Source organism: Sycon ciliatum, chromosome 6 (genome assembly GCF_964019385.1).
Source record: "Sycon ciliatum chromosome 6, ocSycCili1.1, whole genome shotgun sequence".
NCBI classification, from domain to species: Eukaryota; Metazoa; Porifera; class Calcarea; order Leucosolenida; family Sycettidae; genus Sycon; species Sycon ciliatum.
Genome location: NC_088648.1, coordinates 14,320,361 through 14,335,045, shown reverse-complemented (window position 1 = coordinate 14,335,045; position 14,685 = coordinate 14,320,361). Strand labels below are relative to the sequence as shown.

General features: G+C 47.0%; 1 protein-coding gene across 1 annotated transcript; it reads left to right on the top strand.

The window, feature by feature from the left end:
• Nucleotides 1–4,490: 4,490 nt before the first annotated feature.
• Nucleotides 4,491–9,144, top strand: LOC135819438 (uncharacterized). The gene is made up of 7 exons (XM_065332649.1): nucleotides 4,491–4,686; nucleotides 4,864–5,509; nucleotides 5,699–5,943; nucleotides 6,151–6,668; nucleotides 6,878–7,022; nucleotides 7,183–7,856; nucleotides 8,027–9,144. The coding sequence occupies exons 1-7, from the start codon at nucleotides 4,572–4,574 to the stop codon at nucleotides 8,786–8,788; spliced, it is 3,105 nt and encodes a 1,034-aa protein (XP_065188721.1). The 5' UTR covers nucleotides 4,491–4,571; the 3' UTR covers nucleotides 8,789–9,144.
• The last annotated feature ends 5,541 nt before the right edge of the window (nucleotides 9,145–14,685 follow it).

Below are 14,685 nucleotides of genomic sequence, written 5' to 3'. Positions count from 1 at the left end.
ACCAATAACAACATCTACAACGACGACGATAACGACGACAACAACCGACAACAACATCAACAACAACCAACAACAACCAACAACAAACGACGACAACAACCGGCAACAACCGACAACAACAACCAATAACAACATCAACAACGACGACGATAACGACGACAACAACCGACTACAACATCAACAACAACCAACAACAACCAACAACAAACGACGACAACAACCGGCAACAACCGACAACAACAACCAATAACAACATCAACAACGACGACGATAACGACGACAACAACCGACTACAACATCAACAACGACGACGATAACGACGACAACCACAACAGTGTCCGGTAATGTGTGGTAGAGAATGGCAGTCAGCCAGACTGATTACAGTTGAACATGTATAATAATAATAACACATTTCGCGTAGTTGAGCACTAAATAAAGAAATTCAGTTTTTTTTCCCCACTTCTGTCTTGTGAGCATCATCAGCAAGGTGTAGTAGCTGCTGATACTGATTTGTCCTCGAGTGTCGAGCTGCACAGTTTCTTCCAGTCTGTCTTGTCCTCTGCATGGTCTTCATGGGCACACCCAGCTTATTCAACTGAGCGACCAGACTTGTGGCTAGTGTCAACCTTGGCCACCCACGAGGTGCTTTGTTGTCCTTGTCCAAATAGCCGCTCATGGCTACTTAGGGTGGCGTGTCCGTGTCCATCTGTAGCACATGACTGGTCATTCGTAGTCGCCTACACGCAGCGGTGTCATGTATTACTACAAGAACTCAACCAAGTCCTCAGCAGTCATGGAGTAGCGGCAGGTTGGGCAAGTTGGGCTGGAGGCAGAACTGATCCACTCCTTGATACAGTGGAAGTGAAATTCATGACCACACTCCAACTTGGATAGAGGACGGTCCAGGGTATCCTGACAAATCACACAAATGGGCTCATGACTTATTGCTGACGAGTCTACCTTAGTAGGCACTACATTGATGTACTGCAGCTCCATGGGGTGTATTGCCTGGTCTTGATGGTGGTCACCGTAATACACCCCGTTGAGGTACCACTGATAGATACCCTCCTCCTGAGAGATGAAAGCAGGCCCATCTTCCCTATGCCGAAGGTTGTATCGGTACCACTCCCGTACACGGTTGTTACCTTCCCTGCGTATCACGGCTGGCGCATTCTCCCTGTGGAGCCGGTCGTGATAATACCACTGGATGGTGATACCATCATCACTCCGAGTGATCCTGGCTGGTCCGTCTACTCTGTGTAGACGCCCTTGGACATACCAGGCTTCCAGCAAATAGGCGCCATCAAATCTCTCCGTCAGAGCAGGGCCGTCGCCGATCCTTTGTCTGACGCCATTCCAATACCACTCTTCGCGGTGTCGGTAGAACCCCTCAGAGTCTTCACCAAGGTCTGAAAATGTTTCCACTGCAGGGCCATCATACCTGTGGAGTCTTCCGTGGTGATACCACCGTAGAATACCGCATGTGGCGTCATAATAACTGACTGCAGGACCGCCGGCTCTATGACGGGCGCCGTTGAGGTAGTACTCTATGCTACCCCGTCCTATCCAAGCCGGTTCATTAACGCGATGAAGGCGACCTCCATAGCACCAGGCGGACACTCCCCTACTATCAACAAGAGCTGGTCCGTCCTCCCGATGGAGTCTACCATCGACGTGCCAAATTTCTTGCTGCGCGTTTTGATCTGCCAACTCCACAACAGTTCTTATTGGCGTCCATCTTTCTATTAGTAAAGGACCCGTGGTGAGAGACCACGACCGGTCGTCCAAGTCTACGCCGAATGTATCAGCCATATCTATTTACTGAGAATAATGTAACAACTCCTCCACAAACGCTTCTACAACTGACGTCTTCTTCATCCTGGTTTTTTCCTCTTGGTGGTTTTGGATAAGAGTTGAAAAGTCCAAAAGGTCAACTGATGACCTTTGCATTACTTGGTATGATTGGATTTTAGCGGGTGATGTCGGTATGCAGCTGGGGAGCGAATTCGACAGGAAGAAGGTAAAGGCCTTGCTTTGCGGTTCACACCTTCACTTCAGTATCATTACATTTACAGTATGGCATTCACTTGCCACTGCGGTGTGGAGCTGACAGGGGTAATACCCCTGTTCCAGCACCTGAGGCGGTGCGTCAAGCGCCGCCTCTTTCTTATCATATATTGCGACAAATGGTAAGTGTGCAGTGCTCCTAGCTCTCTCCCCCAACAAAAGAGCTCTATGACACTGTGCTTTCTGCGGTTTCTTTCGTTTTTACAGTGGAGAAAGGCTGGTGGGAGGCCAGGCCGTGGCCGCACACCTGGCGGGTGCGGCCCATCGGGCCCGTTACTGGGAGGGCCGGCAAGTCGGGCTGCTGTTGCAGTCCGACTACCGGGACGCCATGGAGCGTATCCGGACCCTGTAAGTAAGCACTGCTCTGTCTACATGTATACTTACCCCCCTCGTTATAGCGATACTTACTTGTTTCGTATCCTCTTGTCTTACCCTGCTTCCGTATTCGTGACACTAATAGTGTTTGTGTGCGCTCATGCTTGGTTTTACAGATGATGATGACGTATGTATGAAGGTCTGGAGCTAGCTGCCGTCTTCGGGATGTGCCATTTGTTTTCAAAATTATTTGTAAGTACTTGTAACAGGCGTAGTGTAGTAACTGTGTATGCAGTGTAGTAACAGTGTGTAGTGTTTTGTGATGGTCCTGAGCGGTCGTAATGTGTTTTGTGATGGTCCTGAGCGGTCGTAACGTGTTGGGCTACTGAAGTACACTGCATGAAGGGGTATGTGTGGGTGCTTCGACATATTCTCGTGCTTCCTAAACCCTAGATACGTGTATAGCACTATAACCTAGATGTGTGTGTGTGCGTGTGTGCGTGTGTGTGTCCGCGCATGCGTGCGTGTGCGTGCATTGTGTTCTCTTCTACAGACTCATCCAAGTCAATTATTTAAATAAAAGTGTATTATAGTAAACAGTATTGTGTTTTGTTATGGTGAATATGTGGGGAATGGTGGACATGCCTTAGTGTGACTGGATACCCGCGGGTTGTGACTCTTTGCTGGCCACTCTGGATTCTCCAGTATAGATTCGGTACAGTGCAGAGGGGATTTGTGGTGCGTAGCAACACTGCTTCACTGTGACACCCCTTCAATAATTGTTTTAATGCATGATACTCCGGGCGTAGCCGGTTGATTCTTACTGTATCCCGATCAAAATAGAAATATGCATCTAATGTACATGCATGGATAGTTGGCATTTCCCAAATCGGCCGGGCGAAAAATTCGCCGAAAACAGTGGTTTTGAAGAAATTACCCATCTTTTCGCCGAATGTTCAAAAATTCGCATGTTGAATTCCCCGAAAACCGATGTTTCAGTGCTTCAACAGAGTGTATGTAAATGTACATGACGTAATGGGAACGGTGACTTCAAGTACTACGTTGAGCCGAGTTCTGATCTTGGAGCTCAACGAGTGCATGGCACGTGAACTCACTTGTTTGCTGCACATCTACGAAGTGCGAATCAGGGAGTAGTATAATGACACGTGTACTAGTACACCTTGTGTTGTACTGCGTCTTTCCCGCAAGCAGGGTCTCTGAAGGTCACACGCTCCGCGTGCGTATGCACGCATGCGCAATATGTCACTGCACATCTACGATGTGCAAATCAGGAAATAGTACGTATTTTACTACTCCCCGGTGCGAATGCACCGAACGTGCACAAGTGCACGTTCGCCACGGAAAAGAACCTTTATGGCACATTTATGGCATGCCAGGGGTCAAAGGTCAAACTCTGGGGAGTCCCGGGGCCAGACCAAGCGCGCCCGACGCAGTGTGCCTTATTTAACCCAAAGGTCAAAGGTCAAACCCTGGGGAAGTCCTGGGGCCAGACCAAGCACGACCGACACAGTGTGCCTTATTTGGCCCAAAGGTCAAAGGTCAAAAAGTGAGCCAGAACCTGCCCCGCACTAACTACTAACGTGCACTTGTGCACGTTCGGTGCATTCGCACTGGGGAGTAGTAAAATACGTACTACTCCCTGATTTGCACATCGTAGATGTGCAGTGACATATTGCGCATGCGCGCATAAGTACGCGGAGCGTGCGACCTTCAGTGGCCCTGCGGAAAAGACGCAGTGCAACACAAGGTGTACTAGTACACGTGTTATTATACTAATGTGATAGCCGACCTCATATACGCTGTACGGGGAGATTTTTCCTCAGTATGTTGTAGGCGGTGCTGGAGGTGACGTGACGATGGCGGAGCCAAGTGCAAAAAGATCTAGGCAGCCCAGATTGCCCACCTCGAGTGCCGTGCGAGGTTTTTTGAAAAAGTTTTCTTTGCCAGGTTCCGGAACTGATCCTCTCGTCTTTTTCAGCAGCCATCATGACGAGCTCAGACAGGTTCTGCTCGAGGAGCTTCAGTCTCACCCTTTCAAGGTGGTTTTAGTTTTGAGGGTGGCGATGACACGAGAGTCGGCCACGGGTAGTACGTCTGCCGTCCCGTTTTTTAGAAGTAGACCGGCTCGGATCCTCAGCGAAGGGGACATTGATAGTGCAGTCAAGACGATGGTGGCGAGGATCACTGGTCTTATTGATAAGTGGGTGCAGAACGGATCTGACTGGACCGTTTCTCGAGTGAGACAGCTGGATGTGTCGACAGCAAAGTACACTCCTCTTCGAGGTGAGTTTCTGTTCATCCGGCAGTGTTTGTTCCAAGCCTGTCGAATTTCTTGTGGAAAGTTGTAGATGTATTGTTTTGTACCAGATGTACAGTTTTTCGTGATTGACGAGAGGGTGTAGTTGTGATGTGGTGTTACTCTGAGCAAAGCCTTCGTTGTATTTTTGTGGTGTTCTGTAGGTGGTGCAGCTGATATCCCGCCCAAATTAGAAAAAAAGAAGGCCATCATTAACGTAAAGAACAACGATGACAGATGTTTGATGTGGGCGTTGTTGTCAGCGCTGCACCCCGTCGACTACAACCCACAGCGTGTATCCAAGTACACCCAGTACGTTGAGGAGCTGCGGTTCGACGGTGTGATGTTCCCTGCAACTCTCAGTGATGTACCCAAAGTGGAGTTACAGAATGGTCTTGCAATCAATGTGTTTGGCTACGAGGGGAATCTGTACCCACTGTATCTCAGCGAGCGACAGGAGACTCCAATCAACCTCCTTCTTCATGACAACCACTTCACATGGATAAAAAACTTCAGTCGTGCATGTGAGAATAAGAACAAGCGGGCAACACACTATTGCTTCCGATGCCTCTCCGCACACAAAACAGCAGACTCCCTGCAGCATCACAGCGAGAGATGTCAGGTGATGAAGCCCGTGCCAGTAGTCATGCCCACAGCAAAGGACAGCATCCTCAAATATACAAATTTGAAGCACAGGATGGTGGCTCCATATATCATTTACGCTGATACGGAGGCCATCATTGAGCCGATGGAGGAACAGCATGGCAGCAGCACTGTACGCACAGCCCGTCATGTACCATGCAGCATCAGGTATGTTTTGTTGTTGGTGTTGTTTTTGACTAATGTTTGCTGTACTCATGCCTGCACAGTGCTTGCTGTTATTCCTTCTTGTCTTGTTCTCCCCTAATTGTGTTCGTGTTGTAGTATGTGCATTTTGTGTGATTCCATTTTTTCAAAATCACTTATTCTTACTTTCCCTCTTCTTTTATGCTCTTGTAGATATGCTGCCATCCGATCCAACGGTGAAGTCCGTGGTGAGTTTGACGACTGCAGTGAGAATGCCATTCACAACTTTTTCGACAGTCTCAAAGAGTTGGAAGGCAGTATCCAGGAGGATTTGGCTGATATCAGGCCAATTCGCATGACGGCAGAACTGGAGCTTGAGTTTCAGAACGCAGTCAACTGCTGGATATGTGATGAAGTACTTGGAGAAGATCGTGTTCGTGATCATGATCATCTCACTGGTAAGTATTATAATTTTTTGTTTATTTTTGTTGTTTTGCAGTTGTGTGTAGATATGCGCATGATGTGTATAGTGCATTTTCATGTCTTTGTAGCTGTTTGCATCTGTGTTTTATCACGGTGTATTGAATTGTATTGTCTGTGGTATCACCTTCACTGTAGATGTTTACTATGTTTGTGTTTTCCCCTCTTTCTGAATATCTGCACAGGCAACTACCGTGGTGCTGCACACTACCAGTGTAATATTCAGCTGAGTATCTACCCAGATCGCCAGATCATTCCGGTTGTGTTTCACAACCTGAAAGGGTACGATGCTCACCACCTCATCGCCCACATTGGTATGACCGAGGTTGAAGAGGTGGAGTACGAGGACTCTAACCAGCGTAAGCGGATTAAGAAGGTTGGTGAGATCAGTGTCATCGCCAACAACATGGAGAAATATATTTCATTCAAGTGGCGCCAGTACCGCTTCATCGACTCCATGGCCTTCTTGAACTCCTCTCTGGACTCGTTGGTGAGCAACACTCCGGAAGACGCCTTCAAGCTTACTCGTACATTGGCCCATCATGACCTTCTCCTGCGTAAGGGTGTCTACCCCTACGAGTACATGGACTCCTTTGCTCGGTTTGATGAGACACAGCTGCCGCCTAAATCAGCATTTGAGTCTAGTTTGACTGGAGAAGGTATCAGTGATGCCGACTATGCCCATGCTCAGAACGTATGGCAGGTAAGCAGCTTGTGCCTTGCCCCTCAGGATGTCCCTGATGCCATGCTTTTTGTACTGTGCTCTACTTATGACTTTTGAATGCTGTTGTGATGTGCTCTACTCATTTTTTGTACTCATTGCTCTCCATCTGTGGATGTGTGGATGCTGGTGTGTATGGATGTGTGCATGTGTGCGTTGATGTGTTGTTTTTTTTTGTTTTTTTTTTGCAGACATTTGAGTGCAGTACAATGGAGGCATATCATGACCTCTATTTGCAAACAGATGTCTATCTTCTAGCAGATGTCTTTGAGCATTTCCGCAAGACGGCATACAAGACGTATGGGTTGGATCCAGCCCATTACCTTACTCTCCCAGGTATGTTCATCAGTCTTTGTTGTTGTCCAATGCATTCTCTCCTTTAGATGGTGTTCTCTGTTAGTATTCTTGTGCTTTCTTGTCGGTGTATTTTTATACTTTTTGCATGGTGTATTGACTTTCGTGTTTGTGTTCTGGTGTGTTGTATGGTGTTATGTAGGATATGCATGGGATGCTCTACTACGGTTCACCCAGATTGAACTGCAGCTGCTCACGGATGTAGACATGCATTTGTTTGTCGAAGCCGGTCTACGTGGGGGCATCTCAATGGCGTCGCAGCGGTACGGCAAGGCCAACAACCCAACGATGGATCAGTACAATCCTGCCGAGCCCACATCATACCTGCTATACCTTGATGCCAACAACCTGTATGGCTGGGCTATGTGCCAGAGTATGCCGACATCTGAGTTTGCCTGGTGTGACAAGAACCTGTCCGAGATACTGGCACACCCTGTAGATTCGAGCACTGGGTTCATTGTGGAGTGTGATCTTGAGGTACCCTCTTCGCTGCACTACTACTTCAATGATTATCCACTCGCACCGGAAGTGATGAGAACATTCTCAGATAAGCTATCACCATACCAACAAGCACTTGTGGAGGAGCTCAAAGTGTCAGCCGTAGATGGAGTCAAGTTGACACCCAGTCTCCTACCCAAGTCCAAGTATGTGTTACACTACCGTACACTGCAGCTGTATTCGCGTCTGGGCATGGTGGTGACCGCTGTTCACAAGGTGTTGGGATTTCAGCAGAGTGCCTGGATGGCTCCCTACATCAATCTGAACACTGCACTTCGCACGAGGGCTACAACCGACTTTGAGAAGAGCTTTTACAAGGTAAATGCAACCGTTGTGTGCAGTCTCGTATGTTGTTGTTGTTGTTGTTTTTTGTTGTTGCATGTATGGTGCAAGTGTGACGTGGAGTATGCTAATTGAAAATATGCTGATGTGAAGGAATGGCATGATATGATTCTCATGTGTCATGTTTGCCTGTTTGTATGCTGCAGCTGATGAACAACTCAGTCTTTGGCAAGACGATGGAGAACGTTCGTAATCGAACACGCATCGATCTCTTGCGAGAAGAAAGTGAGGAGCAGGTACTGAGGGCAGTGAGCAAGCCTACATATGTGCGGCATGACATTTTCCCGAACGGGCTTGTCGGGATAGAAAAGCAGCACACTGAGATCAAGCTCAACAAGCCGGTCTATGTGGGTATGTCGATACTAGACCTGTCAAAGGTACACATGTACTCCTTCTACTACGATGTGCTGAAGGAGCAGTATGGTAGCAGAATCCGGCTGTTGTACACCGACACCGACTCTGTTATTGTGCACATAACCACCGGTGATGTTTATGCAGAGATGGATCTGTCTCTGTATGACACCAGCAACTTTCCCACTGACCATCCTCAGTACACTTCTGCCAATAAGAAAGTGGTTGGCAAATTCAAAGATGAGCTTGGTGGGAAATCCATGGTGGAGTTTGTAGGTCTAAGATCGAAGATGTACTCCTACATCGGGCAGGAATCGGCCAAACGAGCCAAGGGTGTTCGGAAGGCAGTCCTGGCAAATACCATCACCCACAAGGACTATGTAGATGCACTGCTCAGTCATCGTGTGTCTGCCAGGCCTATGACGGGTCTCCGATCACATTGCCACACAGTGTATGAGGAGGTAACCACCAAGGTGGCATTGTCTCCATTCGACTGCAAGCGGTATATACTGGATGATGGCATGGCCACACTTGCATATGGTCACAAGGACATTTAATGGGCAGGACCCCACATTGAACATGTTTCATCATTTTCATGCAAAACTCCCCGCCATTCTTCTGTCTAATATTCCTCCCTTCTTGACGTGTGGAGCTGGCTCCAACACTCTACATTTTTGTTAAATATTTCAGGCTTGTGCCTCAATTATATTGCAGGATATAGTGCATTGTGCGGTATAATAATCTTCATCGCATCATAAAATATTACCCTACATACTTTGGTTTGCAGTGTGTGCGCAGCATAGTCCATATATCATCAAATTGATCAAGTTCAGTATCTGCGGGCATATATTTCCCCAGCTTGAGAAAATGCTTATATACTTGCGTAAATTTATGCTCACAACGATGACATAAAAATGAGATTAAAGTCCATATGATGGCCAGTATGAATGTAGTTATGATGCTTGTTCTTTCGGCTGGTGAGGTTTGAGTGGATTTCTCTGCCACCACATTGCTGGCTCCGAACAGCACTGGTGCAAGCAGGAGTAGTTGTTGAGTAAGTTTAACTTTATTCAAACGCCCCTTCACTTTCTCATAGGCTTCGCTGTTGCTCGCAGTTGATGGCTCGGCTGATGGGGTGGCATTGCTTGAGGAGTCCATCTTGATCTTACTGTACCGGGAATTTTTTCTCACATCCATTCAACCATTAGTATGAGAAAAATTATGGCCAAAAAGGCTGAACGGGGATGAGTCCATACTGAGCGATTTGACCAGTTGAAGTCGTGTGTAAGGGTGTTTTCAAAACTTTGCCAACCTCCTTTTTCCGCCAACCAGGGCGAAACATTGGTGGTCATGTAATCTAAGTGCCAGGTCATGACATGATGTACATAGTGCAATCCCAGTTCCGTTGAATTCTCCATACAGATGTTCGCTAACTCGCTGCTGAATAAGTACAGGGCCACAATTTTAACATGGCTGATACCGTTTTTAAATAGTTCTTTTGCAAATGTAAGAAATTGCGTACGACCCGTTCTGGAGTTGAAACACAGTTGCTGCATCAGCACCTGAAATCTCGATCCACTGCACCTGACTAAGCGACACACTCGTACCAAAACTCTAGAAAGCCGAGATGGTTTCGACTCCGGCGACGATACACATTGTGGTAGGTCTACATGACCTTGTTCTGCCAGTCGATCAGCAATAACAGCAGAAAGCAGATTTCTTGCAGTAGTCTGCATTGTGCACTGCATCATCGTTTCCCTCTACTACTAATACTATCCTTGGAAATATACCTCATTTCTTTCTGCGATACCCATTGGTTGAACTTTTCGGGGTATCCCTTCCACTTGACCAGCAAACTACCCTTACGTCTTTTCAACACCTTATCGATTCGAAATGTAGCTTGCGCAGTCTTCATGAGCTGCTGTTTGTAGAAGCTTCCTGTGATGGGTTCATCGGCAAGGTCTTTCACTTTGTAGGTGACCGGATACGTGGGGAGAACCTTACGAATCACAAATACCTCTTCGGTCCAGTTGGGTGTGTATCCCTTCGCAAACATTCTTTTTTCCACTGTAATGCGAACTTTATCTCCGACTTGAAAGACAGGCTCATCCACAATGGGCTCATACAGTTGCTCAATCGGTTTCCCTAGGGAGGCTTCCATGGGGGTCATCCCAATTGTACGGTGTTTACTATTGTTGTAGTTGTCGACAAGTTTTTGCAGCACATCGATGTAGACGTTGGTCGAGCGAGCGGTGAAGTGCTTCCACATACGAGATTTTAGCGTTCTGTTGAAACGTTCAACGACGACGGCTTTTCCTTCATTCTCTGTACTGTACATGTGAATGTCGTTTTTCTTCAACCACTCCTTGAACGTTTTGTTATAAAATTCCGAGCCATGGTCCACCCATAGTAGCTTAGGTTTCCGATTGGTTGTGACGGTTTTAAAGGCTGAGACAACACTATCCCCGGTTTTGCTCTTAAGTGGCACACTCCAAGCATACTTCGTGTATATGTCTATAACATTGAGAATATATCTAATTCCTCCGTTATATTCGCTAAAGGGCTGCATTTCTACGAGATCAGCACTCCATACATCGTCCTTGCCGTAAACGTCCACTTTTCTGCGTGGGAAATGTACTCGCTTAGGTTTATGTAGCTCATCGGCAAGATCATCTTGCCAATCCCCACCAACCATGACTTGATCGTTGTGAAGGGTATCGTGAGAGAACGTACAGGAGAGGAATTCCAATACTCCGTCTATACCAGTCTTTGAGAAGACTTTCGCTACCAGGATGGCATAACGTCCGCAGACCGCTGTGCTTCTATCTTGAATGACTTGCGTATTGGTGTACAGGTTGCAGCCGGAATAAACATTAAGAAAACATTGTTTTAGTTCCGGTTCTTTATAGTCTTCGGCCATCTGCATCAATGCACGCCCGAAGCTGTCAAATATCAGAACATTATCGCCTTCCCTACACACCGTCAGCCAATGGTGTCCCCCTTCGGGTTTGTCCAATATCGGGAGTATGTTGTCCGTGTTACACACACAAAACTCGCCATGGTTTAAGGCAGGCAGGAGATCATAGCTAGTCACACCTCGGAACCCGCGAATGTGTTTCAGCGCAGACTCGATGTCCACGTTGCTCAGCTCCACATCCATACCTAGTATACCAGGGATTTTCCTTTCAGAATAGCAAGTGTTCGGTAATAGGGACTCCTTGTATTGCTAGCCACTTGCCGATTCTTGAAGACACTTTTGATAAAGGTGGCATCATCAGCCATGTACTCTTTGAGACCTAACATAAATTGTTCTGCGTTGATAAGTTTTGCTTCTTTGGTTCGAGTGTAGGCGTTGATCATATCTCCTATACCGGAATATTTGTCTGCGGATCCTGGTATGGCTAGAAGCTGAGTTCTTATTGCAGCCAATTTCACATTACTCCTCGAGTGGTTTGGAAGCGCATTAAGGTTGGCTGCTGCTGCAATCTGCTGGAATGGATAACGCGACAGGTGAAACTGATTGATTTGGTTGACCAGAGTAGCATAGTCTTTGAGGATTTGAAATTCGAGGGTATCTCTAGTGTTTTCCATTCTACCTCTGAGCCCCTGCTCATCCTCCTGATAGACTTGGTGTAGTTGCGGCCTTGCACTGAAGTGGCTGCTTTGCAGAAAGGCTTCCGGTATCTTATGGTCTACTAGGAGTTTACCAAATGTATTTATCACTATTCTATCAAACTTTGGCTCCATGGCGGTTTGCAGTGGGATACTAGCGGCAGAGATGTTTCGCCTCATTCTAGCCTCTGCTATGGACCCTCTTGCCATTCCAGAACTCTGATCATAATCGAGGAGATTCGATGCAACAGCATTAGTAACCGAGGATGGGTTTATCAGATCCGGATTGTTCTTAAATGTTCTATCATACATAGCCTTTACTCGAGGGTTTGATTTCACTTGGGAGATAGGAAATGGGCGATCTTCTTCGGGGATATAGGCCAGTGCTTCTCTCACTTGCCCGGAAAATTTCTTATAATCTCCACCTCGTACTGGAGGAGTACCTTGAACCTCCCACACGGTGTCACCTTTACTCAGGATATCCTGGGGGTTTTGTAATATCATCTTCATGGTCTCGTCTCTCTTCTCTGGTGGTATTGGGTGAGTACGGCCGTTGCACTCGATGCAGATAGGTTGGAAGTGCACCCGTATTCGCTCCATTTCTGTACAACGGGCTTAATCAATCTCATCCACTCCTACCCCCCGTGCTTCACAGCCAGCAATCCACTCAAAACTATCAACTTCGGATTCGATTTGGACAATTAGTTTTACTCTAGGGAATGTGACCTCCCAGGTGTCTCCAATCTTAGTGACGGTAACCGCATCCCACTCACGGTGGGTGGGTATAATGCGAACACTGACACCATCCATACTTACTATAGGCAGAAAATATTTTATTCAAACACAACCTTCGATGTTATAGAATCACAGTGAGTATAAAACTCATTGCGTGATGCATCGACCGCTAGAAAGGGTCTCCAACAAGCTTCTAATAGTTTTTCATAGAGTTTATAGACAAGATTAGCTTTCAAACAGGATCCGCCAAATAAAGTATGAAGATAGCGTTTGATGTTGGATTTATCTGTAAAGCGAAAAAGATAGAGGAAGTTGGTATTTATCTTCATATCTTTGATGTTATCAAAGCTTTGAGAGAGAAAGAACACATTAAGTTCATAATGATGGCTATACATGGTGAAAAACTTGTAAAGACATTCCCTCTGACTGCCATGCTTCAGTCCCATGACACGTATATCATCTATAATGACAAAGGACTTGGGCTGAATGTCCGTCTCTTCGATACACTCAGGCATTGCACTGTAATGTTTCAACTCCGTGCCTTCCTGCCTGTATTGCTCCGGTGAAGTATTGGAGATGACGTAAAGTCGTTCCGGCTTTACCTCTCGAAGTATTTCCTTGAGGTAATGGGATTTCCCCATGCTGCTCTGACCCAGAAATAGCACATTTTGTCCCCATGTTTGGAGGGAGGGGAGAATCTCAGAGTACTTGGGTTGAGATCGTAGAGACAGACCTGCTACGCGGAGTAAAGAGGCAGACCCTCCTTTCAGAGACAGCAGTGATGAAAAGTCCATACTTACTATAACGAGAAAAAATTAAATGTTAAAGCTCTGAGGTATAAACGAAGGGTTATGGGTATTTTCGATGCGAGTTCGGATACGGTCAGTAATGGTTTCTGGAGGGTTTGAGGATCGTCGTCTTCTACCTCTCTTCTTAGCTCCTGACTTGATGCCGGACTGTACTCTCGACTTTGCATGTTCAAACAGCTGCCTTCCCAGACCTTCAACCTCCCTCTTCAAACCGTCTCCTTTGCGCTTCCTTGCACGTTGCCCCCTGGAGAATTTGTTAGGGGGTGGTAGCTTCGATCGTCTTTTCTGAGATCGTCTCTTGCTTGCTCGAGTACTGCTTTTTCTACTATTTCCCTTTCGACCCCGGCCAAATACCTTGTCCACCAGATTGTCACCGACGGACGCTAGCGCCCCCATAGCTAAGGGTGCACCAACGGTTTTCAATATGGGTAGGGCTTTAGCCACGAGTCCCGGTGGAATGCTCAGTCCGCCTCGCTGCATCATGGGTTCACGGCCGGCTACCATCTGACGTCTGATGGACTCGCCGTCTTGACCTCGACCCAAGAGCATGGGAAGAAGCGACATGCCTAACATCGCCCCCATCCCAAGCCCACCCCTCTGGGTGAGCTTTTGGCCTTGTTCGGGGTCTTGCATTCTTTTTCGAAGCTCCTCAGCCTGTGCACCTCCAAAGATGTTTTTGATGAAGCCCCAGATACCAGACCCGTATTGTCTTTCCAAAGTCTGTAGATCACCTCCCCACGCTCGGGGTGTGGTTTCCAAATCTCCTCCCTGCATTGTTACTATAACGTGGAAATATTTACACAGTCTCCCACTTGATGCCTTCTTCCTTGCTCATGGTATACATATACTGGTCGAGACATAATAAATTGACCTTGATCGATGTGCTTGCGTGACTGGGTACATTGATCGGGGCGTTGGCCACATTGGCGAATTGATAATCGAGTGACATGTTACCCCTGACCTTTTCATTGTCCAGCATCCTGTCTAGATTGAGGTTGATTGGTATCATAAAGTAATGGTTACAGTAATCCGAGGCTGTGATAGGTATTTCAGCCCCATAGGTCTTTCCAAAGAACTCTTGAACCAAGTTGTATCCACGTAAATAGCTCGACTTGTTATAGTCATAATAGTGCTTGGCATCACTGTTTTCGGAACACTCCCATCTGAACTTCAGCGGACTGTCGAACACAGATTCATCGTTAATGGTTACTCTGAGTTGGGAAAGATTCGCATGTACCATGGCCAGGCGATTGCTGAAATTACTGGCAGCGCCGCCACCCAAGACAGCATCTTCTCCG